Source organism: Buteo buteo, chromosome 13, assembly GCF_964188355.1.
Source record: "Buteo buteo chromosome 13, bButBut1.hap1.1, whole genome shotgun sequence".
In the NCBI taxonomy this organism is placed as follows: Eukaryota; Metazoa; Chordata; class Aves; order Accipitriformes; family Accipitridae; genus Buteo; species Buteo buteo.
In genome coordinates this window covers 11,736,304-11,764,275 of record NC_134183.1, presented here as the reverse complement: position 1 = coordinate 11,764,275, position 27,972 = coordinate 11,736,304, and the positions used below count along the sequence as shown (strand labels likewise).

Genomic DNA, 27,972 nt, shown 5'->3' with positions numbered 1-27,972 from the left:
GCTCTAATTGCACAAAGGCACCGCAGCTAATTCTCTCACAACCACAGCAATTTATACTCCCACTGTGGGTTTGGGCCCCTGCCCCTCCAGCCCCACGCCTGCCGGGCTGCAGCAGACCCCCCGAGCTGGGGGGGGCAGGCTGGGGGGCATCTGCAGATCGAGCCGGGCAAAAGCATTCGGCCACGTCCCAGCCTCCTGCCCGGAGAATCTCATTAAACACCACCCGTCACCGCTGCTCTGCTCGTCAGCGCCGGCTGTCAGGCCGTCCTACAGCACCCGTCACTCCGCTCACTCCGCTGACTGCATCGGGAGCCACTTCAGAGGGCGGCGAGGAAAGGGCTGGGGTCCTTCCCCCCTCCGCAGGGATTGCATAAGCAGCCGGCTTTTGTCCTCGGAGCCGCACAGCCAGCAAAGGCACGTCAAGCAAACCACGCTCGATCCTCTCTGACAGCTTCTTCCTGAAGAACAACGGTCGCGACGTGGCTATTAAGCCTGATTTCTAATACGGGCTTTTATTTTAAAAAAGGTTGTGCAAAATAATATGCAACGCTGACAGTCCAGGACTTCAAAATCTCATCGCTCGTGTCAGCTCAGGGCAGAAACACAGGCAGAGCATGAGGTGCCATGTGAAGGAGCGCGTCCCCAAATCATCCTCCTGTTCAGATTCTCTGATGTCTGATAGAAAGCTTTAAGCCGCAGCCACTGACCTCACCGATGCCGGCAGGAGCGGGGGTGGGTTTATACAAGCACTTTACTGGCTATAGCCATGCTTGGAAAAAACAGATATATGAGGAAATCCTGTCTCCATAAAACATGAGTTACGGCTTTACAAGCTTTTCCCCTTGTAGCAATGAGCTCACATACCTGGGGCGGCTGTAGAAACCCAAAGCTGGAGAGGTTATATCCCAGCATTGCCATGTGGGAACGAAACTGCAGATACATAAATCTGGCTGTAATTGTGGAAATACATTGGAGACTGCGATAAAGAAAGGCCACAGGATTACACAGGCTTGGGAAATGCATTGTACTGTAAGATCAGCACCTCTGCCTTACAAAAGGAAAATTGATTCAGACAAAAAAGTTCTAAATGGTTTATATTCTTAATATGTTATCAATCTAGTTACAAAGATGTAACAGCGGTAGATGTAATTTACCTATTTCGTGCAAGCACTAGATACTCTACAACACGGTAAATTGATTTACAAAGCTGGGAGGCAAAGCAGTACTAGAAGAGATTACTTATTGACTCAGGGAGAGCAAACCATTAGCAGGGGAAAGACGGGTCCATCCCTGCCCTGCCCTGCCCCCTTCTCCAGCAGCCCCCTGGGCGTCAAGAGCTGATGGGGAAGAGAGGCTTCAGAGGATGCACGGGGGGAGTGGCGGCTTTTAGGGTAACCTCTTGTACGGCAAACCTTGATAGAGTGGGTGGCATGTTGTACTTTCTCAATCTATATCGTAATTTCTGTTAAGATAACCCTTAGCTTTGGAAAAGCATTTTTAAATACTGGTTTGAAGAAATTAAATACATTAAAATATTCTTTCATAGATGGGAAGCTGACTCCTGCCACCTCCTGAGATGACATTCACCTTTCATGTACTCTCAATAACAAGCACGGCAATGATGCTACCACTTATTCCAGGATTTCCCTTAAAAGCAGCGCAGGCTAGGGTGATGTGGGATGGAGGCCATCGCTTCCCCAACACCCGTGGAGAAATCAGGGAGGGGCCGATGTGCCATCCCTTATCTCCCCACAGATGCTTCACCCCTGCTGTGGGACGTCTGCCCTTTAATGTGAGCACAGAATCCATTAGGCTTCTTGAAAACTCTCTCTTTGTCAGCCAAACACACCCTATCTTCAGCTCTTTCCCACCAAAAAGTAATTACCTTACGAGCTCATTACGACTACAGGATGTGCAATTACTGCCTGGAAATAATGCACTATTTTTAGCACACCAGAGTAAAAAGTGGCAGATTGACAAGAATTATCCCTCAAGCAGTAAGGCAACTGGCTTGGTCAAACTGACTTTTTTTGGCTAGAAAATAAGTTCCTGTCCCTTCAGAGCAGGTGAGGGACCACCAGCAGACCTGGTGCAGGGTCCACTGCTGCCGACGGTCCTCTCGTGTGTCCTGCCCCAGTTCCCCGGCTGGTGGATATGCTTGGGTTGGGGATCTACTGCTCTGCCTCCAACTCTTCTGCCGCATCTTCACACATGGATTGGTTACAGCAACCCCTTCGTGGTCCCAGGGGTATCGCATCTCCCTTCCAGGGCTGGCCTGGAGCCACGTGTCCCATCTCCAGCGCCAGCACCCTGGAGTCAGCTATCCTGCTGGAACCACCGTAACTCCTGCAGGGATCCATGCAGAGATTGTGGGTGTCCTGAAGACCTGGGGAGGGAAATGGTCCAGTCTTGCCTTCCTGGAAGCCACCAAAATGCAAAGACAAACAGCCACACATCCAAGGAGAGGAGGATGGAGGATGACCCCAGAACACAATCTGGTGCCCAAGAAAAGGAAGACGCTCGACCGGACACTCAAAATGACAAATATCCCAAAGATGCTGCTCAGGTCTCTAGGATTCCCCCGTGACTGAGAAGACCCTTTTGAATATCCTCCCGCTGCTCCTGCTCCTGTTGCCTGTTATGGATGTCGTCTCAATGATGAATACCAGGGTGTCATCCTGCACCAGCCTGGCGACATGCACATGAACTGAACGTGCTGGCAGTCCTGGTGGCCACCCCACTGCCCACCACAGATCCCAATGGGGCAGACAAGGCTGCCCAGGCCTCACCGCTGCCCAGGAAGGGGCCACGGGGATGAACTATCCAAAAGAAAAAGCCCTACTGCCCCATTCCCATGGAGACTGTCATGAGCACAAAAACCTCTCGCTGTGCTCCTCAGCCCTGGCGCACAGCAGCCCGTGGTCACCATGGACAACTGCAGGCAGGCAGAAATATTTCTGGGTCAAGAGAAAGCCCAGGAGGTAAAATGCTTGAAGATTTCAGTGTCCAAGGGAGAAAAAGGTAAAAGAAAGGGCCAATGCACATGCAAATAACGGTGTCCCTGGCTGGAAACAGCCAACCTCCCCAGTCCCTGCCAAGAATTCCCCATTCTCCTCCCCAGACCATGGGAACAGGTAATGGTCTCATGCCACCTTCCCTCCCGCAGCTCCAAGTAGAGCATTATTTATTCACCCACCCACAGCACACATATCCCTGCAGCCCTGCAGAGCACCGAGGCTTTCGCCGCACTGATACAGCTCAGAGCGGTGGCCCTCCTGCTCCCGAGCCTCAGTTTTCAGCAGGCAGATGGCACCACGTAACATGCTCCAGGGAGGTAAACCTATGCTGTGGACACAATAAAATGCCCTCCCAGTACATCATCCCAGGTTGTGAGATAAATTCTAGCTGAGGCAGCCTCAGCAGCCACCAGCCACCCCTGGGCACCGCCGCCACCCAGCCCACGTCCTCCTGTCCTTCAGCAGGTCCTCTGCCCCACTTCAGAGCCTTGCAGGAGCTTCCTAAAAACACCGAGCACCCAGCCGAGAGGCCACCGTGCCTGCAGCTGCAGACTCGATAGGGACCGAGCTGCAGCTCTGCCACGTGCACCGGCCACCCTGTCCCTCCCGTCGCTGCTCCCACCGGCTGAAGCGGCTTCAGGAGAGGTTTCACCCCACGGAGCCGTCCAGCTGTGCCCTCCTCCTCCACCGCAGATCAGCTCAGCAGATGAATCCCAAGACCAAAGCTATTCAGCAGGCAGCAGATTCAGGCGTGATGGAAGGGGCAGAAGTGAGAAGAGCGTGCAGTGAGAAGAGTGCAGAGGAAAAGGGAAGATGCTGGAGTATGTCTGATGCAACTGGGCACAGGAGGGTTTCCTCTGGGCTATCCTTTTAAAAAAAAGTTTTACCATAACAGAAAAAAAATCCAGGCAGTTTTTAAATTAAAAAATGCACCCCTGTGCCATGGCAGAGAGGAAGGAGGCGTTAACATTTCCACTTCTGATGATTTTTTAAATCTCCTGCACAATAATCTTAGCCCAATTTCCAAGGAACCAGCACTCAGTGGGGCCCTACGGACCACGTGCAGGCGCTGGTGCCGTCCTCCTCCATGCGCTGGCACTGCCCCGGGGGAACCTGCAGCCCAATGCCTGCACGATGCCCAGCGTGTCCCACCAAACCAGCACCGCTTGTTCTGGCCCTCGGCAGCGTTTCCCTACCACAGCAACAGGAGGAGGCTGCTCTCTCGACTGCGCAGAACATGACCGAAAACCAGCGAGGGAGGAGGGAGGGAGGGAGGGAGGGAGGATGGAGGAGTGTTGCCTTGAAGCTGTGCAGACAAATCGCCTCGCTGAAGAGACGAAGAGACGATCCATCCCATTTAGTTGAGCTTTGATTAGTTCAAAGGAACCCAAAATCCTCCCAGCTGTGCCGAGAGCTGCACAGCTTCCCCAAACCCAGCTGCTACGACGTGACAGCCCGCGAGGCCCCGCCGCGTTGGCGCTCGCAGCCGCGGTGACAGGTCCTCCGGCACCCCTGGGCAGGGGAAGGCGCTTCAGGAACACACCGAACGACGGGGTGACTTTGAGTCACTGAAGAAACGTCTGAGACGTATCTTCTTCTCCTCAGGCTGCTTCACTTCCCTACGGGTGATGGAGAGCCGGGGGCAGTGTGGGGGGTGGCTAGGTGTGCAAGGAGGGGACAAGCCCCGCAGCCAAAACCCTCCTCGCCTGGCCAGCACCGGCACGTATCCTGCATCCCAATCCCACCCGCTGCACGAGCAGTCAGTCACCTTTGCAAGTGCTGTGCAAAGCCCTGCCTCGCACTATAAAGAGCTCTCTAGGAACAGACTTTATGACTCCTTTCTAAATCTCAGCTATAAAAATATACATGCAATGCATGGCTACCTGCAGCTACCTCCTACCAGCCGTACAGTGATGCTCTCTGGACTCTCTCCATAAGCAATGACAGATACAAGAGCAGTGTAGGATGATGTCAAATATGCTTAAAATGTGTATGGATTACAACGCCATAAATATTTTAAGGGCTTGAGTGAATCTCTTGCTAACCTTGTACCAAGCTCCACTGGCCCTCTCAGCCCTTCCCTCGGCAGTGGATGCCATCCAGGCAAAAGTATCATATTTTTACCCTGGTGCTATCACCATCTCTAACTGACACTCTAAATAAAGGCCAGGATAATTGTAGCACTTACAGAAGAATCACGTGCATTCAAAATAGTCTCTTTTGGCTTCTGTAGTTTGTCAGATGATTATATTTTCCCAAACACACGTAAAAGACAGCATGCCATAAGCACTCACCCTATTTGTGCTTGCTCTGTATAAGTGTTATTTCATGCCAGCTTGGTCACTTGCAAGAATTCAACAGCAAAATGGCACCATATTTCCTTTACCCAGCCACTGAGAAAATACCAGGAAAGGGAACTGCACAGCTCCTTCAGCAACATCAACATGCCAATGCTACCAGCATACAGCACAGGGTGCACCAGCACAAGTTTGCCCAGGAAGCTCATAGGCAAAAGTCATGCCCATGAGTTTAAGCTCATGGAACTTAAATAATCCTATCATTTGCAGACAAGCTGTTACGGTCATCAGGAACTATTTGGAACGATTCTGGCCAGTACCAAAGAGAAACTCATCCCTCTGGAATGGGCACACTGGAGCTTCCAACAGGCACAGGATTTGCAAATCCCACACTCCAACAGGCACAGAGCATCGGTCCCTGTGCCCCCCCTGGTTCAGGTCCTGCAGAGGTGGGGAGCTTGGTCCCAGCCTGCTGCCACGCAAAGGAATATATGTCCACCCACCCCTGCCCTGCAGCTTTTACCCAGGTATGATCAGAGGGACATCTGGTTTTGCCAAAACAACCCTTGCCATGCAGTATGTCATGTCACAGCCCGTCCTGCTAAGGTAAGGTCTGTGTGCATGAGAGACTGGCCAAAGAGAACTGGACACTCTACAGTCATCACAGGATGCTAAAAGAAACAAAGATTGTAGCCACTGGTATGTAAACCAGCCAACTACACCAGCCCCAAGAATGCCACCAGCCAGCAGAGCCAGCACTCGCAAAACTGTGACCAGAAATAAGACAGCCTTTTAAATCATCAGCCCTTATATAATGCGTGCGCAACTGCCTGCCCACAACATATGGCAGCGTCACTAGTATCTACGTACCCAGAAAAAAGCATCTTGGTGCCTGCCTCCAAGCAAAGAGTAACCTTGCTTTGGCTGGCAGCAAGGTACCTGCACGCAGGGAACCAGCGGGGAGGTGGTAAGGAAGACGCAATTGTTATGTGCAACACTGCAAAACAAGGGAACACTACAAACACCCCTGCTCCCCTTCAGCTCTTGGATGCACCAGCGCAATCATAAACTTCCCTTCCCCTTTCCCTAATTTAACCGATTCAAGAGAATCGTTCACATATGCATTTTATTTATTATTATTGTAGCACACAAAATATCCAAGTGTGGATACTGTTAGGAAAGCATGAAGAAAAGGAAGAAGCAGCACTGGCACCTGCTTGCACTGCCTGCAGAACCCCACCATGCAGTATGGAGTAGGAGACCATTTCAGTAAGGCAGGCAAGACAACATTTATAAAACCAACTTAATAGTAACTGACAGGTGGCCACAATTCAAAACAAGCTCCACAGGCCCCACAGAAAAATCAGACACTGCGGTACCCAGACAGTATCTGATGTGCTCTCCTGCCCACTGCCCCTGAACCTACCGCCAGCATGTTCAAACTTACTGAGACCACAGAGCAAAGCGTGCATCGCATCACGAAGCTCTCCCAGCACCAAGGCAGTTACCAGTTTAAAGCTGCATGTTATTCCAAAAGCAAGTGCAAAGGGGCTTATTTATTTACTTACTTCCATGTTTACTTTTGCCTGCTTCGTTTGTTATTGTAACACAAGCTGGATCCTTCCCCACTTGCCTTACGGATGCTGCTCATCAGCCGCGTTTCCAAAGGTGGCCTTCGCCAAGACGCTCCGCTGGGATGCTCGCCCTGGGCACCGCCACCAGAAGCGGTCCCACTGCTCTCTGAGACGTGTCCTGCAAGGGACTAATGTCAAACACACCCAGATGTGCCCCCCAGGGTGATTTGTACCTCTAGTGCTGAACTCCCATCTACCCGGCAGTCTCTGAGCAGTCTCAGAGAGCAGTCCCGTGGCCCCAGCACAGCACCCGGGACAGGCAGTGCAACTTTCAGCACCGTGGGGCTTGCAGTCTCAAAGCAGAATTGCTTCTGCTGGTCTGCTGACAGTGTTTTAAAAATCCAACCGCGCCAGGACAAGGAAGTTTCAAGTAACAACTAATTTAAGGAGACATTTATCTGCAGCACTGGTTAATCTGACTGCATTAATTAAAGAAACGCTATTTTAGCACAACTTATTTGCCTAAATGGTGCTTTAAACCCAGGTGACCTTTTCCAGAAGTTCACAGGGCAAGGTTCATTGGAGTCTGTGTCTACCTTCAGTGCTTCCCTGCATCAGCCAGCACCACAACTATCAGCACGCAGGAGCAGAGCTCTTAACCCACCCTGGGAACCCCCTTCCACAGGCAGGGACACTTCCCACGCGCAGGCGGCAGCTCCACGCTTCAGTTTCCATGAACTAAGTGTCCCATTCAGATGAAACTGCAGGTTTTACAGATGAAATAAATAAGGAACGGAGGAGGGACGAGATCCCACCCATCAGCGGTCCTAATCCCCTGCACTAGATGTGAGCATCCCAGGGCATCCATCTGGGGTGAGGTCCACGGAGGAGCTCAGCCCGCTCCTCCCTCCATCGCTGGTGCTGAGGACCCAACCGATGCTGAGGGCCACAGTGGCATGGGCCCATGGAGGAGTCCCCACAGCCCAGCAGTTGGGACAAGGCTGGATCCTGACTAACACCACTGGGTTACAGCTCCTCGTTATCACTTCCAGGGGCTGGACGTGAAGCTTCAGCACAACGTCCCTGAAGCAGCAGCGGGGACGAGGGCATCTCCCAGGCGATGGTGGTGTCCCCTGCTCAGCATCAGCCCTGTTCCTCTGTTCCCATGGCAATTCCCAGCCCCGCCAGCCACACCGCGACGTTGACTTTTCCTCTCTCTCCATAGAGATCCGTGGAACAAAGCAAAATAAAACAATTAGGCAGTGTCTGCGGGGGTCAATGTGCAGTCACTCCTTTCAGGCTGATTTACGGTTTCCCAAGTCCCATGCAGAAGCCAATGTTGAAGCCATTCTGGGCTGCTTTTTACCCTTATTCCCATCTCGTGGAAACTGCACAGGGTATAAAACTGCAGCCCAGCTCAACTCACCTCCTAATCCTTGCATTTATCCTACAGGCACCACGGCCATGGAGCCACTGCCAACACCTCTGCCAAGCCCCTGGGGCCGGCCCTGAAGCCGTGCCTGCTGAAGACGGCACTTCTCCGCAGGGGTGAAGAATAAGCAGACAAACAAATACAGGGAATGGGAAATCTTGTGGTAAGAGGATTTGTTAAAAGAACAGCCCAGCATTTCAGTTAAGGTCCAGCACTGGTGAGGGAAAGACCAGCACCCTTGCAATTGGGGAAGCTTTTTGCCCACTGCACCTGAACATCAGGAAGAGCAGCCCATTTTCTAGACCTGGGGTACAGCATTCACTTCCATCCTGGGGACTCCAAGTGTTGACTCAGAATTTAAGTCAAGAAGAGCTCAATTAGCTGTAACAGAAAAAAGTCATGGAAGGAAGATGGTGACCTGGCAGGGGCAGCTGCCTACCTCCCCAGCCCAGGCAGGGTGAGCCACCCAAAATCTCTCCCAGTCTCAGGGAACCATTTAACTTGCCAGTGACAACTTCACGAAGGACACCAAAGAGGGCTGCAGAAGACCAGGGCCACCAACTGCCACTCAGCAGCCTCCTGGCTTTCCAGCACGCCCTCCCCACCTGGGGTCTCCTGGCCCCCCAGCAAAGCTCCTGCCGGGGGGCTAATCCCTGCTGCCAGCTCCCAGCACTGGTTCTCCAAGCTGCCCTGTGCCTGGGATGGGCATCAGATCTGCTGGGATGCAGGAGCCTCTGGCTGCTGCAGGCAGCTGGCCCTAGGCACCTGTCCCTGCTCGAGGCACAGTGCCTTCCTGCACCCAAGGGCCACACAGGCTCATTAGGAAATAATAACACAGCAGATGAGGCTCAGAGAATACATCTTCTCCCTGTTCGCTTCCAGGGGGTGAACGAAGAGCCGGAGGGATTTGGAAATTTCTGCCTTGAGCGCACGAGGTTGAATTGCTTGTGCTCTCCGTTACTAATGCACTCCCCTGGCAAAATCTGTGTCCACTCCCTCTTCGCCCAGCGTTGCAGGAACCGTAATTGAGTTGCAGCTCAGCCATGATAAGCCTTCCTGAGGTGAGGCTCCTGGGGGACAAGCCCTGCCCCAGGCTGGAGCCGTCTCCTGCTCATCCCCGTGCCGTCACCAATGCCAGCGGTACTTTGGCACTGCCATGCCCCTCACAGTTATCCCTTACGGGGGACCTGCTGGCCACTGCTGGGTTTTTTACTTCTTTGTACCCAAGAATGGATCACCTCCTCCTCAAAAATACTGCAGTTGTGTTTCAGGCTCAGAACCATATTTCTGGGGGTTGCAGGTTTCGGGTTGGTTAAGGAGGAGGAGCTGTGACCACAGCACCGGCCCTCTCTGCTCAACCCCGGGCTGCTGGAGCTGCCCCTCCAGGGGTCCCGCACCCTGCAAAGGGCTGTGGGGCAGCGGGTGGGCACGACGGGAGCTGAAGGCTTCAGCCTCCTCGCCTGGTGCGAGGCACAAAGGGTCGGGACGTGCCCTGCACTGGGACAAGCCAAAAGCTCTGCTGCAGGCTGCTCTGCTTTTCCTTTGCTTGCAACCCTGCAGTGCAAAGCAACATCAAGCTTGTACAGTGAAATCATCCTCCCTGCCCACGGCACTGGCCCTGGCAAGTCCAGGAACCCGAGCGCCGAGCCAGGCAAACGTCACATCCTTCTTCACGTATCCCCTGCACCCCGTCTCTCACCAACGTGTCCTCAGAGAAACTTGGATGGATAAAGGACTAGCTGTTAGCCCAGTTTTGCAGCTGAGGGAGGCTGTGGCGCAGGGAGGAGCCGTGGAGGACCCAGAGCAGCACCCTGCCGAACCCGGGGTGCAGGGGCTGCGCTGCCGCTCCCCGAGTCGGTTTACCCCCCCTCAGCAGCCCCAAGACACCGGCAAGACATGACATGGCTCATCAGCATCAGCTCATGGATGCAGAGATTAACCATGTCTGAAACCCACGTCTCTTTGGAAAAGCCCAGCAGAGCTGACTGAGAATTACACGCTGCCCGCAGAAGTTTAAAACCAAATCAGCCTAAAATGCCTCAGACATTGTTCTCCATTAGACTCGGTGACATCCTCGTAAGAGAATGCCACATGTTAATTAAAAAGCCCTATGGAAATAGGAACACTCTCCGCTCAGTGGTACTGGGGGTTACTAAGGAAAGCCTCAACCTTATTTCTTTCCTCCAAGCCCTGTTAGTTGTGTTTTTATTTAATTCTGGGGGACTTTGCCAAAGGGCCAATGTGTTAACGCTGACAGTGGGAAGCATCCCGTAAGGGCAGAGAGAAATCACTGTCATCGTTATTTAAGGCACACTACGTTGCCATTAATTTTGTATTAGCATCTTATTTATATCTAGAACAAACCCCAAATGTTAAGCTGGGGGACACGGTACCCAACCAATACCAAGGCACTGTTAAGGAGACATGCAACTCCCACTCACACCAGGGGAAGCAAGGCGAAGCAGAACACAGGCTGCCATCACTAATCCACTCAAATGGCAGCTACCTCGCAGACCCTCTGCTTTATTCCAAAGCCCCAGATGAAGAAATCTGTCACTGGAAAGCAGAAGTCACAACTGGTTAAAGCCTCATCTGTGGGCTTAAGGAGTTGCTTCCAAGAAGCAGTGACAGGCTGGGGAATCATTCCCTGCAGGTTTGGGGTTTTTATATCAACGTGCAAATGAGAATGATGTAAAATAATAAACACATAGGCAATAAAGGCAAGCAGAAGAAAGGAAGGACAGTAGTAACACGGACGTGGACCAGAACACAGAAAAAGTCCATTCTGGATCAGGAGAAGAACCTTAATTTTGAGGAACAGCCCAGGAACCCGAGATATAGGCAGGAGCTTGGTCCAAGAGAGTTACCTCAGGAGAGAGGTCTGACAGTACCACTGCAAGGGCAGGCGGCGAGGCTTGGTTCGGACAGCAGTCCCGATGGTGTGAGGGTCATGGGGGTCCCTGTTCGGATGGAGGAGGGTGGCCTGGCACGGCGGGGGACACTCCCAACATCTATCACACCCCTCTTGCCCTGATCCTGTCTCACCGTTGTCTCCAACCCCAGCCCTCTCCTCGGCTGCTGCATTTTCTATTGCCCTCACGTTTTCTCTTCTCCACTTCCAATGGCCCCAGGAGCTCCAGGTTTTCAGATCCCAAAGACATTCTGTTCTCATTACACATTTCCTTTGGAAAGCCATTGTTGTTTGCAAGCCAGAAATATTAGTCAGCATACTATATAGTGCAGCGCTAATGAGAATTAAATCGATTCATGAAAAGTACTTGCTCAGCATGTTTATTATCTATTTTTCAAACATAACTATATTGGATTCTGTTTTTTCTTTTCCAGTCCCAATATACTGTCCATTCTATGAGTTAAGTATATCGATAACATATAGTTACAATCGCTATAAACTACCTAATCTATATATTCCTAAAGTCTCTCTCTAGGTCCAGAATGGCTTAATCAATTATTGTAATTTTTTATTAAAGAAAAATTTTATATAGGCAGCTAGATGCATTCTTTTGGGATCCCAGTTTATGTGCCAAGCTAAAAGCCAATACAAACTGAAACAGCCCTGCTATAAAACCTCTGAAAAATAGAAAAACCTCATCGACATGACAGATATGCCACTACAATTAAAGGCTTTGGTAACAGATGTTATGCAGCCAAAATATTCTATTTCCAGGTGCAGCGTTGATCAAATTTTGACATCCAACATTAGCTAGCTGACAAACCCAAAACAGGTCTCTCTCTGACCTCACAAAGCACGATGCCACAAAGCTTTTTTTTAATTACCATTTATAAAAATGCCTCGTCTATCTGGTGAGACACCAGTACCTGGCGAGTATTGACCCACCTTACTTCACTCTTTCCCACAGCATTCCAAACCAGCCTACGATTTTTCTCCGTGCTCAGGAGTCCAGCGCTTATATTCTTTACTGCCAGATATGAAAGATTAAAATACGTGCAAAGCTTGAATTTCCAATGAGATGCTCAATGCAGAAAACTGGCTCGCCCAGGGAAAGAAAATGGGTCTCACCATAAGCTCAGCTCTGGCAGGACCACAACCTGGCCGGGAGCTGAGGGAGGCTCCCAGCTCAAAAATCTAAAGCAAATATCTTAAAACTATTATGTTAATATTATTAGGGCACAGCCAGCCCGTGGCTCTGAGCCCTGCAATGCTTGTGCCTCTTTGGGAGGAATTTCCTAACCTTTGCATTTTCACAATGTGAAGTACATCTGACAGACCCGGACAGGTTTTTCAGTCTGTTCCCTTGTCCACAGAAGAGCAGTTTCCATTTACATCAACTTTCCTGGTCAGGACCAAAGACTGAACAATATGGGAGAACAGACCCCCTCAGTTTCCATAAGGAGAACTGGGATCATCCACTAATGGAAGCACAAAGTTGATCCTCGGAGCAGCTAAAAGATCCCGTGGCTTAAAATACAGCTCTGCTCTACAGACTGATTATGTAAAAATGGCACCATCTTGCTCAGTAGCACAGCTCCTGATGTGTATCTGGAAAGACAGCTGCTGACTTTATTGAGTAAAATAAGGTTTTACTGTATTTTACCCCTGCTGTCCCCTACAGATAACAAGCCAGAGGAAGCACGACAGCATCTCACATTTTGTGCATGTGTGTAGAATAAACTATATTCCTCACAAAATTTCAGCTGCCAAGTCGCTTTTGCAAATGAAGACAATGGTTACCAGTGAAGGTAATCTACGCGGATGGTAATTGCCAAAGTGTAATTAAGGGCAAAGTACGGTCTGCATCTTTAAAATGACAATGCAGGAGGAACAAAGTGCCCAGCTGCTCCCCAGGACCATGCCAGATCAGTCCACTGGCAGTTACAAAAATTCTATATTTGCTTAGAAAAAAGTGCCGTTCTCCACTGGCAGTCTGGAGCACACTTCACACAACTTCCCTCTGCACTGGCCCTTTTCAGAAAAAAAATCAGACCCTAAGGTCCAGGCATTTTTTGCAGATATTCAGTTCAGTCTTGGCCATAATTACACAACAGACATGACAACCTCTGCGCCGTGCGCAGGAAAACTGCCCGGCCAGCCCCAAATCCCACAGGTCACCTTAGAAACAACCATATCTTGGTACATCTCACCCGGTAAATTCCTGGAAAATCAGATCATCACAAAATCTGTGCCACAGAGCAATGGGAGAGAAAGATTGCACATGACTGTCACATATCCACCCACCGACCACGTACCCGAGGGACAAGGTTGCAGCGACTTCAGACCTCACCACTCTTCCTCTCGTTTCCAAACGCTACTGAATGCAAAAGGCAGCAGTTACTCTTCTGTCTAGAAATGAAAACACCGTAATGGATATTTAATAGCTACCTTCAACTGCAAGAACTCCTTGTCAATGTCCTAAAAAATACAAAATAAAAGACAGGCTTGTTTAAATAAGAGGCAGGGGGTGGCAGTGGGGGGAGACACATAGAATTTGAGTGTGAAAATTAAAAATATGTTTTCATTTAAGATGGTCAGGTAGGCATGTGCCTGCCAGCCCGGGACCGATGGTTTATGGGCAGTGATTTCATGCACGCACCAACGTCTGAACAACAACACCCTATGGGGATGACGGGGGAGAAGAACCATCTCCCAACCTGCTGGGGCGACCGCTGCCCTGACCCTGCTGCCAGCACAGACAGGCGCAGAAATCTGGAAAGAAAGGCGCTTCCGACCGCTTCCTTTTCTGGAGAGGAAGGAGCTGATCTTCGGGATTTCTGCAGAAGAGCTGGCGCATCTCCTGCCCCGCTCCACAGTGCTTCTGCCCCACCACCCTCCAGCACCCCTGAACACAAACCACACAGGCAAATACACCTCCGGGGTGACATATTTAATGAGATTTCATTTCAATTTTAATTCTTTTGTTTTTCTAGAAGCAAAATATTTTAAACATAGATAAAACTGTCTAATACACACATTTTTATTTTCTAGAAGCACCAGTATTTTACACGCTGAGGGAGCACGTCTCAGCAAACTGGCGGTGACACGCGAAGCCAGGCATCTTCACTCTGCCATTGCAGCCCACTTGTTGCAGTGTAACAACAAAAAGCATTCGAGTCCATGAGTCCCAGCAAACATGTTTCCACGCAGGGCGCCAGCTCGCACGCACCTGCCCTACAGCGCCCCAGACGCTGCCCTTCATGCTCCTCTTCCTCACCGTGCAAAAACGCCCTGGTAGCAGCAGGGCTCACGCAGGGAGCTGCTCACCCCTTGGTCCACGCTGCTCCACCCTCCGAAAGGCTGCTCTCGCCCCCATGCACATGCCCTGCAGACTTTGCAAAGGCAGGGCTGTGACTGCAGGAGTTTCAGCTCGGGGCATCGCCCAGCCTGCACGAATGCCGTCACATCAGCCCAAGGGCTCCAGAGCTGGTTTGGCAGACCATCACCTCCTAAAGGAAAACCCGGCTTGTGTTTCATGCTCAGAAGATATCCCTAGGTTTCTGTATAAATGCAGATGACCATATAAACCCTAATTCTGACATCCTTCTTTGTGCGCATGGCGTCTTCTCACTTCTTCACATCTTTCTGAAAACTCACCCCTCACTTCTTCCACATCTCCTCCTTCATCCTGGTGCTCAGAGCAAAGCAAGCTCCCCTTCAGCCTGGCCTCCACCAGCAGTTTGCTCTGTAGCTGGTTATCCAGTTCTGTGAGGAACGTAATAAAACCAGACTGCACCAGCTAACAGCGCCTTGTGCAAAATTCGGGTTGGTTAAGATGTTGTCATGCTTAGGTGAGAGCTCAAAAAAACGTTCAAGGTATTAATTCCTCTCTGTCATGACCGAAGACAGTGGGTTTGCCTTTCTCCTGGGCTCTGGCAGCAGCTGGCAGAGCTCTGCTGATAAGGTGAGGGAGCACAAGCAAAAACGTCTCCTGGGATGATGAAGGTGCCACATAAATCTGAGTAGATTTTAGAAAGCCACCAAGAGCCACAGAAGCTGTAACTCCATTGGGAATACAAGGGGGGAATCCACAGGAGGTGGCCAATGAAGAAACAAATTAGGCTAAGTTTTTCTGAGTTCTGAAGCTTCTAAGAGGCTGACAGAAACAACAACCAGAAATAAATAACTACAAATCCTGCCACAAGAGGGGATTTAGCCCCATCCTTTCAAATCATCCCCCCAGCCCTGGCAGGACAAATTCAGGCCCACGTATGCGCACACATTAACTGTAGTGTTGCTGCAGCTGTCAGAACCCGCTCTCCATCTCCTTCTGGCCATGCAAGAGCCACAGTCTCTGCAGACACTCGCTGTGGATTCATCAGCCTTGCAGGCAGTTCCAGATCATCAATATGAAATTGCTCTCATACTGCTGTGATAATTTACTCTGAAAAAATTTCAAAGAAAAGAATTTGACCTGAAACCTTCTTATTTGCAGAAGCAACTCCAAAGCTTTCTGTCACCAAACAATAATTGGGTTTTTTGACCACAAACAAGTGGCTGATGACAGAAGCACCGTTCAATTCTCTCTGCAACAGCACCGACATCTGACCCCTGCGCTAACGAGGTATTGTCTATTCTTGACAAAATTGATAGCAAATAAAATACAGCACTTCTTCTTGCATGGCAAATCCCTGCTTGCTCGCCAGCCTTCTCCAGTAATGTGCTGTCATTTCTACCAAGTGACAGTAGTGCCACACTTCCTCGGCCGTTTGGAGACCAGGAGCGCGGTGATTTTGGAGGGTTTGCTCTACAATGCCACCCCCTACTTGAAGACACAGCTGCCCTGCACGAGGCAGAGGGATGGCTCCCGTTTCGGTGGGAGCACATGCGTGCTCTGCTCGGTGGGTCGGGTCGGGATTCCCATCAGTCCTGCACAAACTGTGCTCACCACAGGGTACGTGACATTCCTACAAGTCTCCCGGAAGGTTGAAGTGCTGAGGGTACCACAGGGTTTGGTTTTCCCACGGGCAAACTCCCACCTCACATAGCACGAGACAAACATAAGCACACACCATCCTCGAACACGCAGGACCAAGTGCCCATGAGCTACCGAGTAGCTACCCTCCAAGCCAACAAGGACTCCACTTTCCACTGACACCCAAAATCACCCATCGCTGCGCAGGCAGACACCATTCCCAGTGCCCCTACCCATGCTTATGAACCCACCTTCACGCATGACGCCACACACCCCAGAGAGGGCAACCGCCCCGACGCGAGCTGTGGAGGAGCTTCCACAGACCAACAGCATCTCCATCGGGACCTTGCCCGCTACCATTGATGGCATCTCCGTGAGGGTCTTGCTCGCTGTGCAGTGTTTGCCCATCTTCATACAGGGCTTCCAGGAGAAGCCAGCCTGCAAGGTTTCGGCTAGAACACAGACGTGCCAGGTGTACCAACAGACAGGGATCACAGACACTTTCGGTGCCTCTAGTCTTGTACGGGGCAAACCGAAGCGTCATGCAAGTCTCAGCTTTGCTGGAATGTGGCCACAGACGTCAGTCCCACATACACGATCCCTTTGAGCTCCTGAAGAGTGAGTCAAAAATTAAAAATAAGTGGGCTGCTCAAGGTACTTTTAGTATTCCCCAGACACCTTAAAAAAAGCCTCCTACTGTGCATTACCTAATTTTTACATGACAGAAGCAGAAAATCTCTTCTTTCATGATGCTACTGTACATGTCTTCCTACAGTGGTATTACCGTGTGTGCGTGCATGTCTGTATATATATATCCATATTTGTCTTCAACATCTTATACGGGAAAGTGATAAGCAAAGTAGTTCTTTCAGGAGACTGTCTCCTAAGAGGGGGATAGCCAGCAGTTTCACAGCAGGTATAAAACAGGTATGAAAAGTTTACAGAAAAGAGACATTTCAAGCTGGTGAAGAAATAGCAGCACTAGAAATATTCTCGATGGATCTCCATAACAACTTGTGTTTCTGCCTCCCATTAAAAATGAGAGTAAATATGCCACTAGTTTTTCAGTGGACATTTAGTGGCTGTTTTCCTCAGCTGCCTTTTGTATCCTTTGTATTTAAAATTATATACTTGGAAATAAATTTAAAAGGAAAAAGGAGACAAAACCCAAGAAACTCTCAGCTTTGACTGTTACTTTGTCTTCAAATTTATTGTGTATTTCAGGCAGTTTTCTTCCGAGCCCACAAACCATATGTATGTAAATGTTTGAGCAGGGAATGAAGGATGCTGCCCTGACAGCATGCAGCTCTGCTGAGATTTAGCTGAGTGAGAATGATAGGTTTCTGTTGCAAATACATTTCCAATGCTATAAATAAAAACATTTCTTTGAATAGAGCCAACAGCAAACTGGCCAAAGAAACCTGTCGGTATCGCTTTCCCCAGCCGTGGGACCCACAGGCTGGGAGGGGTGCGATCCTGCACCCGCTGCAGACCAGAGACTTTGCTGATGGACTTCTCCCTGCTACCACAACGCACTGGCAGTGCTGCAGTGGCTTTGCCGAAGCCTCGCCTGTGTCGGACCATGAGACCAGGCGATGCTGAGAGAGCCTGACCCGCCGCGCAGACCCGCAGCCTCGGACCCAAAGTCCGCCTTACTCCACGTTTCTGACAACCGGTTTGGCATCGCTCCCTGTGACGGCACCCCGGGATCAGGCTGCAGGTGAGAAGGGAAGGCTCTGTGAGCAGGCGTAAACTTCTCGGCATGAAGCCTCGTGGTTTCTGGCGCTCTCGGCAGCAGGGAGCAACCTCCGGTGCAGAGCGCATCACCTGTGCTCAGGACTTCAGACGAGACCCCACTGCAGAAGCAGCGGTCTGCTAACCTATTTCCCGGCAAAAGCAATTGGGAACTCTCAGAAGATAAAAAGATAATGAACAAATAACCTTCACAGTAGCCAGCGCTGCAAAAACCCAAGGTTCCCCTTTGTGTTGACTGCCTGTTATTAATGATCCTGTCAGGTCTCCTAATGAACTTTGTGCTTCATGTGGAAAACGTCGGGTTTGTCCAAGAGCATAGTCAAGAACTCGTTTTCCTTTATTTCCAATCTTACACAAGAAAGTTCTTACGTTCTGAATCTAGGAAACCGCATTTTTGTATTTATTTTCTCACATCTCCACATTCTTGTAGTACTACCGAGGTTTGAAACAAAACGCCACTGTCTTTTCAGGAAAATGCTTGATGCATTGAGCAATGGCAAATCATTAATTATTTCAAGCCTTTTATACCACCACTGACACCACAGTGAAGAATTTAAAACATTTCCTCAGACAAGCAGCTCAGTCACAGCAAAACCGCAGCACAAGAGCATTGCTTCGTTTTTTCAAAGCTTGCTTTATTCTAACAACGGCTGCAAGGCTGCCTCGCTGGCAAACTGCTTCGTGTTTGCATTTGGAGACATGGAGCACAAGGTGGTAAATATAAATTAAATATACTGCTAGACCAGACCCTTGCCATGGAGATGAACCAAAGCCCTTTGGGAATGGCTGCCCCTCTCTGCCGGCCAAGCCACTCCCTGGAGATGCGTCTCGGGGCAGTGACACCCACGGGAGTGGGGTCCCCAGCACCCATGGCCAGCAGCCAGCACAACACCAAGGGACAGAGCGTTAACGGGTGTTGCTGCCTCCTCACATCTGATGGCCCCCACACCGCAAACTACTGCCTTTATTGCTTTTAAAAGGTACCCCCATGGCATGTACTATTATTAAAATACCAGCTTTTCTGAGTCAAGAAAGCCCAACATCTCCATGTTCAGGCAGCTGCTGGGGGCCTCCTGAGTCCCGGCAAGTGGCTGAGACCCGCAGCCCTGCTCGCCGGCAGACACAGACCATCCCCAGGATCCCAGCGGAGATGGATGCTGGGACAGCATCCTCCCCAAACCAGCAAACTACTGGAATATACAAAAAAAAACCCCAACAACAAAACTGCTTATGGATGTGCCAACCCAGCTGCCCTGACCCACTGCACACGCTGCCTCTGCCTGCAGCAGCTCTGTCCCCCCAACACTGTCCCTGAGCCCGCCGGGGCCAGGGCTCCTCCGCCTGCTCGGATGGGCTGTTGGGGAGTGAAAATTAGGGCAAAAGAGAGGAAGGTTTTATCCAAGCTCAGACAATGAACCATTCGTTCATCATGGGAATATTACCGAAGTAAACTTCAGATAATCAAATAAAAAAGGCTTTATTTAGAAACAGAATATTCAGGTATTACCTAGCAGCACTGAACCCCTTCTCACATGCCTTTATCAAGCACAGCCAGAGGTTAGTTTTGTTGACAGGTTTAACCAGGGCCACTATCTGAAAGGTAAATAAGACCTCTTAAAATCAGCTCTGCCTCTGAGTGCTTCTTTCTTTTCCCCGGCAATGGAGAAGCCAGATGACATGTCGGACGGGCCACACTTCAGGGAGAGTATAAAGCCTGTCCACAGCCCCACATGCCGCCAGGGTGAGTGGCACAAACACAGGGGTACAGCAGCAAAAATACACATTACAAACTTCCAGCGAGCAGCATCGCTCCCCAGATGTGCGCCGTGATTAACAGCACTGCGTATGAAAATGATGACTTACAGTTTGGACAGTTTCTCCATATTTAAGTAAAAATAGAAATACATAAATTAGAAACAACAGGCGTAGAAACAGCCTGGGCGAGGAAACACTACGGATCTCAGCAAGACGTGAAAAATCTGCGCTTGTGAGGGAATGACCTTCAAAACTCATTCACCGCTCGCAGCCTGTATGGTGACGGTTTTTCTCACTTGCGAGACATTATACATTCCTACTATGTACACTTTAATTTTGCACGGACTATAAATACTCGCCTTATAAGTCAGCATGAAAGCAATAGAAAACAAATATTTAACTGGGGTAACCTTGATTTTGAGGGTAATACGAGCCAATTCTTTATACCTTAGGTCATGCATGCTAAATACCAGGATTCACTATTTACTATGCTGAACATAAAATAAGCCACTGAAATACGTGATCAAGTAGTATTTTCTCTTTAAAAAAAAAAAACACATGCAAAATGACAACACCTTGTTAAATTATCTTAAGGACAGAAAGTCCAGATTTTTCTTAACTGCATTGCCTACACTTACTCTCCCAAACTACGGGTTTCCATTTAATTTGTATCAAAAACAACCTCTGAGAGATGAGTTAGTTTTGCTTATGCAAAATAAACTAGGTTGCCGTTGTAGTTGTTTACTGGGTCACACTTTACAACCCAGGTGGGGGAGGAAGGAGCGGCATTAGCATTCTTCAGCCGTTATTTGCACAAAACACCGTATTTATCTATTTTAGACTATTTAAGCAAAACTGACGGTGCCTCCCATCGCCTGCAGCACTCCTCGGTAACCATTCTTCAGCATTATCATTTAAAGCATATTTCTGCCTGTAAATGAAAAAATGCTCCCTCCTCCTCGGAACGGCAGGACGGGGAGAACTGGGGAGACCCAGCAAAGGCTGGGAGGTGGCAGTTGTTGCTATTTACATCTTGAGTCACCTTTACTCCAAACTCTGCCCTGAATTTTCCACTGCCTACGGGCTGGGCTGAAGCCAGCTGACACCAGCAGGAACAGTTGCGAGTGCTACAGCGTACAGGTTTTCGGCGAGCTCCCTCGCAGGGATGATGATAAATGTGGGGATGAAGAGTAAAAGCAGCCGGAGCAGGGATGCTCCTCTCAGCCCTCCAGCCGCCGGGTCCCGTTACCTAACTAGTTGCAGCGGAGCCGGTGAGCGTGTTTTGCTAGTTTTTAGAAAGAACGACCTCCCACGGTCTCTGCGCGCTGAGCCACGGTCCCGCGCAGCCCCCGGCAGCAACCGGGCGGGGGGGCGACGGCCCCGGGTCCGGGTCCGGGTCCCGGTCCCGGTCCCGGCACACGGGGAGCGGCAGATGCGCACCCCGTCCCCGCCGCTCCGGACTATTACGGACCGCCACCGCTCCTTAGGGCAGAGCTGGGCGCTAATGAGGGGGGCAGCCGGGATGCGGCGGGGGCAAGGGGAGACTCCATCCCTGCCCAGCACCGTCGCCGGTACTTTACTTCGCACCGAAGTCCTCCCCGCGGAGCGCGGAGCCTCCGCAGCCGGCAGCGGAGGGCGAGCACCGGCTCGGCTCCGCGGGGCACGGCCGAGGCTCTCCCCGGCCCCGGGGTGACCGTTCCGGGCCGCCCCTGCCCCGCTCCGGCCCCGGCTGCGCTCCGGGGGCTGCGGGCACCCCCGCGCCGGCTGAAGGGCGGGCGGCTCTCCGCGCCATCCCCGCACGCCTCCGCAGCCGTGGGAGGGGTGCGGGGTCGCAGGCGTGGGGGGAGCTCTGCCCCGGGGCTCCTCGCCGCCGGCAGCCGCGGCTCGTCTCCCGCAGCGATGCTCCGGTCGCCTCCCGAGACGGAGGAAGGGGGGGGGGGTCTGCCTTTGTTCGCAGCGGCGGGGCAGGACCGGGCCGCCCCCGCCGCTCCGCTCCTTTTGTCTGCCGGCTCCGGGCGGCAGCGCGGCGGCTCCGGGGGGCTGCGCGACCCCGGCGCGGGGCCGTCCCGTCCCGTCCCGTCCGGTCCCCCCGAGCCCCGCGGGACGCTGACCTGGATGGTGCAGGTGTACTCGCTGTCGTCCAGCAGCCGCACGGTGCAGTTGTACTCGCGGTCCAGGTTCCTGCTGCTGCCACTCATCCACCTGCTCAGCATCTTCCCGAGCCGGGCGGCGGAGCAGCGGGCTGCGGAGCGGGCGCGGAGCGGCGGAGCCTCCGCTCACATCCCCGCTGCCGGCGCGGTGCGAGGCTGGAGGGGGGGGGGGGGGGTGCGGAGGACGCGCCCCCCGCCCGGCTCGGCCCTGCCCCCGCTGCGGGCCGAGCGGAGCGGAGCGGCGCGGAGCGGAGCGCGGTGCCCGTGGCCCGGGCCGCGGCGCACGGCGGGCGGGGTGGAGGCAGGCCCCGGGGGGGGGGGGCACCCGGCGCCGGCTGCGGGGGCCAATCTCGGCGCCGCGGCGCTGACGGGCTCCGCCGCAAACCAATGCGGCAGGGGCGGCGCGGCCCCGCCGCCTCCGCTGAGCAGCCCCGCGCGGGAGAGAGGGAGGGAGAGAGGGAGGGAGGGGGCTCCGCGGGCGCGGAGGGGCGGGGGGGGGGGGGGGACAGGGACGGGGAGCTGCGTGCGCGGCGCCGCGCCGGCCGGCGGGAGGGGGCGGCGGGGGTGCGGGGCTCCCCCGGGGACAGCGGGACACGCTGCGGGGCTCGGCTGCCGCTCTCCTCACCCGCTGCCCGCAACTTCTGCCCGCGGGGGCTGCTCCCCGCAGCCTGACGCACCCGGGGGAGGGGAGGGGAGGGGAGGGGGGGGCAGCCCCCGGTTTGTCGGGGGAGCTCCCGGTTTGTGGAGACAGCCCCCGGGTTGTGGGGGCAGCCGGCGCTGTGAGAGCGCTGCTGTCGCGGGGAGTCTTGCAAGTGATGTCGAGCGGGCTCGGGTGCGTGCGGCCGGGGGTACCCCGGCCCCCCGAGAGGTGGGGAGCTGCCTTTCTCCATCCCGGCGAAGGAGGAGGCTGCGTCCCTGGGGAGGGCAGGTGAATAAGCCCGACCCAGCAGGCCTGCAAGTCACTGCCAGAAGCACCGGCCTGCAGCCGGCTCTCTTGCCAGGGACAGGTTCGGGTTAATAGGTTGCTATTTCCATAGAGGGGTCAGCTATCACGGCCCTTTGAGCGGAGCAGCATGCCCGCCCAAATGCCGAGGTGGTCCCTAGGGCACAAGCTTCTCTCTTAGTGTTCGTTCGCTCTGGAAGGAAACTTTTACATCTCTGGTTATTTCACAAAATGGACTCTAAAAGTGATCGGTGTTTGCTCGGATGCAGAGGGTGCTGCAGTTGGTGCTGCTCTGGAGAAGTGAAATACCTGGTGGCAGTGTCAGCACCGACCAGCCGGCAGCACTGCAGATCTCTGCCTCCAGCCCTGGCCATTCCCTGCCTGGGTGTCACGTTCCATCCACAGCCATCCCGGCACAGAGGAAGGCCCCCACCGAGGGGTTCAGCATTGCTCCCACCACCACCCTGGCTCAGTACATGCTGAAAAACACCTGAGCCAAACAGGCTACAGTGAGGGTCCGTGTTAAGCTGCCTCTGGTCTATCCCACTGCACCACGGGCCCTGTCCCCACTGCGCTTTCCTGACTCAGCTCATCTTCGCCTGGAGACTCTCGTTCATCCCCTCCAGCTGTGTTCGCAGGCTGCAGTGCAGCTCCCGTCCTCCCTTCGTGAGCCCCAGCCTTAGACTCCAACTGTGCAGCTGTCTAACTGGTCCCCGTATTATCTCTGCTCCGACTTCGCTCATTCCCTGCCTTCCCAGCCAGAAAGATGGTTTACAAAACTGTGTTCCTCACTTTTCCCTAAGCAGCACAGGCTCCCTTCCCACCAACCATTCCAGACCTCTCCTGGCTGCAGGGCAGCATCCCTTCTTGAACCGCGCCGCCCAGCTGAGCTCTTCCCAGCTCCGCTCGAAAGGAGAACTGCTCCAAGGCACTGGTGGCTCTCCGGGCTCTCATATCTCTGACACCATCCCCACTGTGGGGAGCCCACATTCTGGTGTGTGGGGCTGGGATCCTGATGCTTTTCTTGGGGGCCATACGGTTCAGGGGTTTTCCCCATGACGAGCGACCAGAGATGAGTCTTTCCCAGCCCCTGCCTCCCCAGCCCCAGCCCAGCTGGCCGCACTGGGTCTGCCCGTCAGGCTGGGCGCACCCCTGCGACGGTTGTGCTCATGGAGGCACCCCAGAGGGGGATCAGGCTCAGGTATCTTAGTATCCAATAGGCAATTAATCTAAATGTCCAATTAATGTAAATGACAGAGTGGGAAGGAGATGTCACAGGCAGTGGTGCTGCAGCAGCGAGACCTGGACAGTGGGCAACATCTTGAAGACGACATTATTCTGCTAGAAAAAATGATGGCAAACCCAGAGACTTGGCCTGTGCAGGATGTCTATTGGAAGACTGAATTTTGCAGCTCCCCGGGAAGATGGGTTGTGCCCGGCGCGTTGTTAGGAGGCGGGAGGCAGAGCCCAGAACAACAACGGCGCTTTTCACAAAGAATGGGACTCGCTCCTGAACCATCTGGGCACTTTTACAAAGATGCTTGTATTCACTAAAGTAGCTGCTACTTTGTCATGTATCCCACTCTGCATAAATTGTTCATCTGCCTCAGAGCTCCCTTTCTGAACCAGCTGAACTGTTAATGAAGAATGGGATCCTCAGCATTAGCAGGTGCTGCTTTCATCAAGAACAGAAGCTTCTGAGCCAGCTGAGCGGCTTAATGAAGAGAGCATTCATGCCACAGCAGCCACTGCTTTGTCAGGGAGCCTCTCACCCATGCCACGGCTCAGCTATTAACTTTGTTCCTCGACCAAGTGAACAGTTATGCTGAGGTTCCAGTTTTCGACAGAGAAACTGCATTTTTTAGAAAGACCCTCGCTGAGGCAATGCAGGAGCCCCTTGACTGAGTTCATCCCCCTCCACCGCCTCACACTCGTCCTCAGAACCAGGAACGTTGCTGGAGCCAGGCACCCGAGGGCAGCTCTACGCTTCGCTCTCAAACTACCTGAAAAGGTTTCCACCAAGCGTATCAAAGGCTTGGAGATGTCTTTATAAAAATACTCTGTTCCCCAGCTTTGATTGACAAGAATGCAGTTTTGATGAGTAATGTTGTCTTTTTTTTTTTCTTTTTTAATAATTAACACAGTAAAACCTACAAATTCTCCATATTTGGATTCTCCGTTACTTGCAGTTTTGAGTTAAAAAATCCAAAATGCAGCTTTCCAAATATGTATTTAAAGTGAAGTCTTAGATGTATTTGCTTGCCAGTAGGTTATATTTCACAAAGAGATTATGTCTTAAAACCCTGGGGGGACAGAGCGTGGGTGTCTCTGCTGCTCGGAGGAGTGGAGCAGAACGCTCCCCACGAGGGCAGCATGTATCCCCGTCCTGAGGATGGCACTTGCATTACAAACCGTTGTAAAGCATCCGGCACGCAGCAGGACAAGGGTTTGCAGAGCTGTGCATGAGAAACCGTGCCGAGGTGCAGTCAGGATGCTCTTCGCCTCTGCTGCAGGGCAGAAACTGAGCTCTGGTGGTTTCGTGCTGACCAAGGCTGCACCAGCAGCCCCATCCCATCACGCCAGGCTCATCAGCCCTTCTGTGGCTCCTAGGTTTGCTAGGCTGCCTCAGGCTCTGCATCGAACATGCCTGTTTAACCAGTACAGTCAGGCCTAAGTATCTCTGATATATTTCAAAGTACAAACAGCCAATGAAGTGTCTTACTTTGCATTTATTCGGTGCAATAATAGATGGCGCATTGACAAAGTTAACGGTGATCCAGTTTGCTGTGTCCAGGTGATGTCTGGAGAGTACTCAGCTGTCTGAATATTTAATGTTAGCGGGAGCAAAGATACAATAACTGCCTTAAATTCAAAAGTAATGCATTGCTCTTTACCTGTCTCAGGTATTTCAACAGAAAATGTCATGCATTATCTATGTATCTTCCATAATCCATATACATATCATCCATTATAATTATCATCCACAACAAGCTGTAGCTTTGAGAGAGATTGCAGTGGCCTACGAGGTGTGGAGAACAAAACCTGGGTGTTTCCAAAGGTAAGGCTGGCAGCAGAGACCTGACTGCTGGGGGATTCCCGAGCGTCTGGCTCCAGGGATTCGGCTGGAGACCTCTATTTAACCAGCAGCCATGCTCTGACTTGGCACAGTGTTAAAGGATAACTGTTCATCTTTAAATTACGCTAATGTTGTAAGTAATAACTACTTATTGTGCTCAAGATGACCAAAATATGGACCTCTGCTTTAACTGGCATTTCTTGTTTAACTGCAGCCTGTTCTATTTAGACACTTTCTGTGTTTTCTTCATCCGGAGCCAGGAAACGAGGCTGTCAGCTTGGCTTTTGCTTTTCAGCAGGTATCTGAATCTGAAATTATATAAAAGCAATGTTTCTTATCATCTGAGCTCCAACACGACCCCAGTGCCATCCAGATGAGATGTCAAAATGTGGCCCAGCTCACAGGGTGTGCCCAAAATTTAAATGGTCAACAGTACCATCAGCATTATCATTATACTTCCAAATCAGCTGAATTCACAGTCCCTGGTCTGTTCTCCCAGGCTGTCCATCTGCAGCATGAAGTGGGCATCGATTCACCAGTTCATGCTTGCTCTCAGTTTTCTGTACACTGAGAAGAGATAGAAACCAAAGACCAAATTCTCTGTTATCCCTTAATTACATTTTGTTGATGAAAGGTTTTGGAAAAGAAGGCTTAACCTCTTCTTGAAAGAGGCCCACCTAGCTATTGCAACCAACCCACTGCATATCTGAGTTCCTCTACATTTACCTGGTCTGAATCTGGAATAAATGCTTGTATATTCTTCATACTGTATTTTTCTGCAATAATGAATAATTGTAAACACTACAGTCACCAACGAGGGACCCATCACTGGCTTTAGGCCAGTATTTTAGAACTGCATGCTGGTTACAGATGGGAGATTTTTCCAGGGGATGCAGACGAAGGAGTGTTCCACCATCAGTTAATGTTTGTGGAGTGTGGAAGCCCTTTAGCTAGTGTTTGTACATCTTTCATCCTCAGCTGAACACTAATGGCCACGGGAAACATTTGGGCTAGCAACTGAGTTACCTCTACCAGCAAAACTAGGGCAATAAGTTCTAGCTATTTAGCCTTAGATGATGTCCCTCAGACACATCTCCTGTAGCAGTGGTGCTGGGAGTGGCTGGGGAAGAGACATGCCACATCAACAAGAAACTCCCAAGTCTTATTTCTCCTGTGATTTCTCCCAGCACAGGGGGAAGGAGGATGAAGTGCCCCATCCGTATTTGTATGTATGGTTTTGGTACCTTTATTATTTCTCTATATCCTGATATTATTTCTAGCAGCACCATCTGATGGGAAGGGGCTGCTGTGCTCAGAGGTGGCTTCATGTGCACGAGGGATGATCATCTTCCACCACACTCCTGGAGGGTGTTTCATGCTGAGGTGAAGAGAAAAGAAGGCGGCAAAGAAAGGTGAGGAAAGGAGGAAACTCAAAATGAGAGAGAAAGAGAAGAAAAGGGGATGAGGGAGGAGAAAAGGGTGGTGAGGATGAAAGCTGTAAGAGGGCCAGGAGTGAAAGAAGGGGCTGGAACTGTCCTAGCATCCGCCCCACATGTACCCACAGGGAAATGGGTGGTAGCATCCAGCTTCCCGACTCCCAGGCATTTAAAATTTTAACCATAATTTGCAATTATAACCAGAGGATAAAATTTCAGCCTGTTAGGAGGAGGTGGGAAGCTGCAGGGTGATGCACATTAATTACTGTTGACGTACAGGGACAGGCTCATTAGACAGAGGTCTCCTTCAGTTCTAGCACACAATTTTTGGCTCGAGGCAAGTATTTCAGGGAGTAATTATAGAGCCTGTGCTGCTCTGCAGGTCACAGTAGTAGACCTTTTCACTCCTCCTTGAGCTGCAGGGATGCAGAGCAGCTCTCGGGGTGGGGAAGGGGCTGGGAAGAGCCTGGCAAGGAGCAGTGGCAAAACTCTGGCCTCCTCCGCAGCCCCATGTACGGTGGGTTCAGTGCAGGTCGTCACTGCAGGTCACCTGTGGCATGGATGGTGAAGAAAGAAGGGAGGGGGGTCCTGTGCTCAGGTGCCACCATCCCGGGTACAGTCCAGGAAAAACCTTGCTCAACCTCAGCTCTG

The 27,972-nt window shown here is 51.7% G+C and overlaps 1 protein-coding gene across 3 annotated transcripts in view; it reads right to left on the bottom strand.

Annotated features, from left to right (window-relative positions):
* Nucleotides 1–21,944, bottom strand: part of FRMD5 (FERM domain containing 5) — a 117,257-nt gene extending 95,313 nt beyond the window's left edge. For 2 of the 3 annotated variants that reach the window (XM_075043896.1, XM_075043898.1), the window contains exon 1: nucleotides 21,828–21,944. In XM_075043896.1, the coding sequence (XP_074899997.1) occupies nucleotides 21,828–21,929 (102 nt within the window). In that variant the 5' untranslated portion in view covers nucleotides 21,930–21,944. The remainder of the gene's footprint in view (nucleotides 1–21,827) is intronic. The other variant, XM_075043897.1, reaches the window with a different exon arrangement.
* Nucleotides 21,945–27,972: the final 6,028 nt, after the last annotated feature.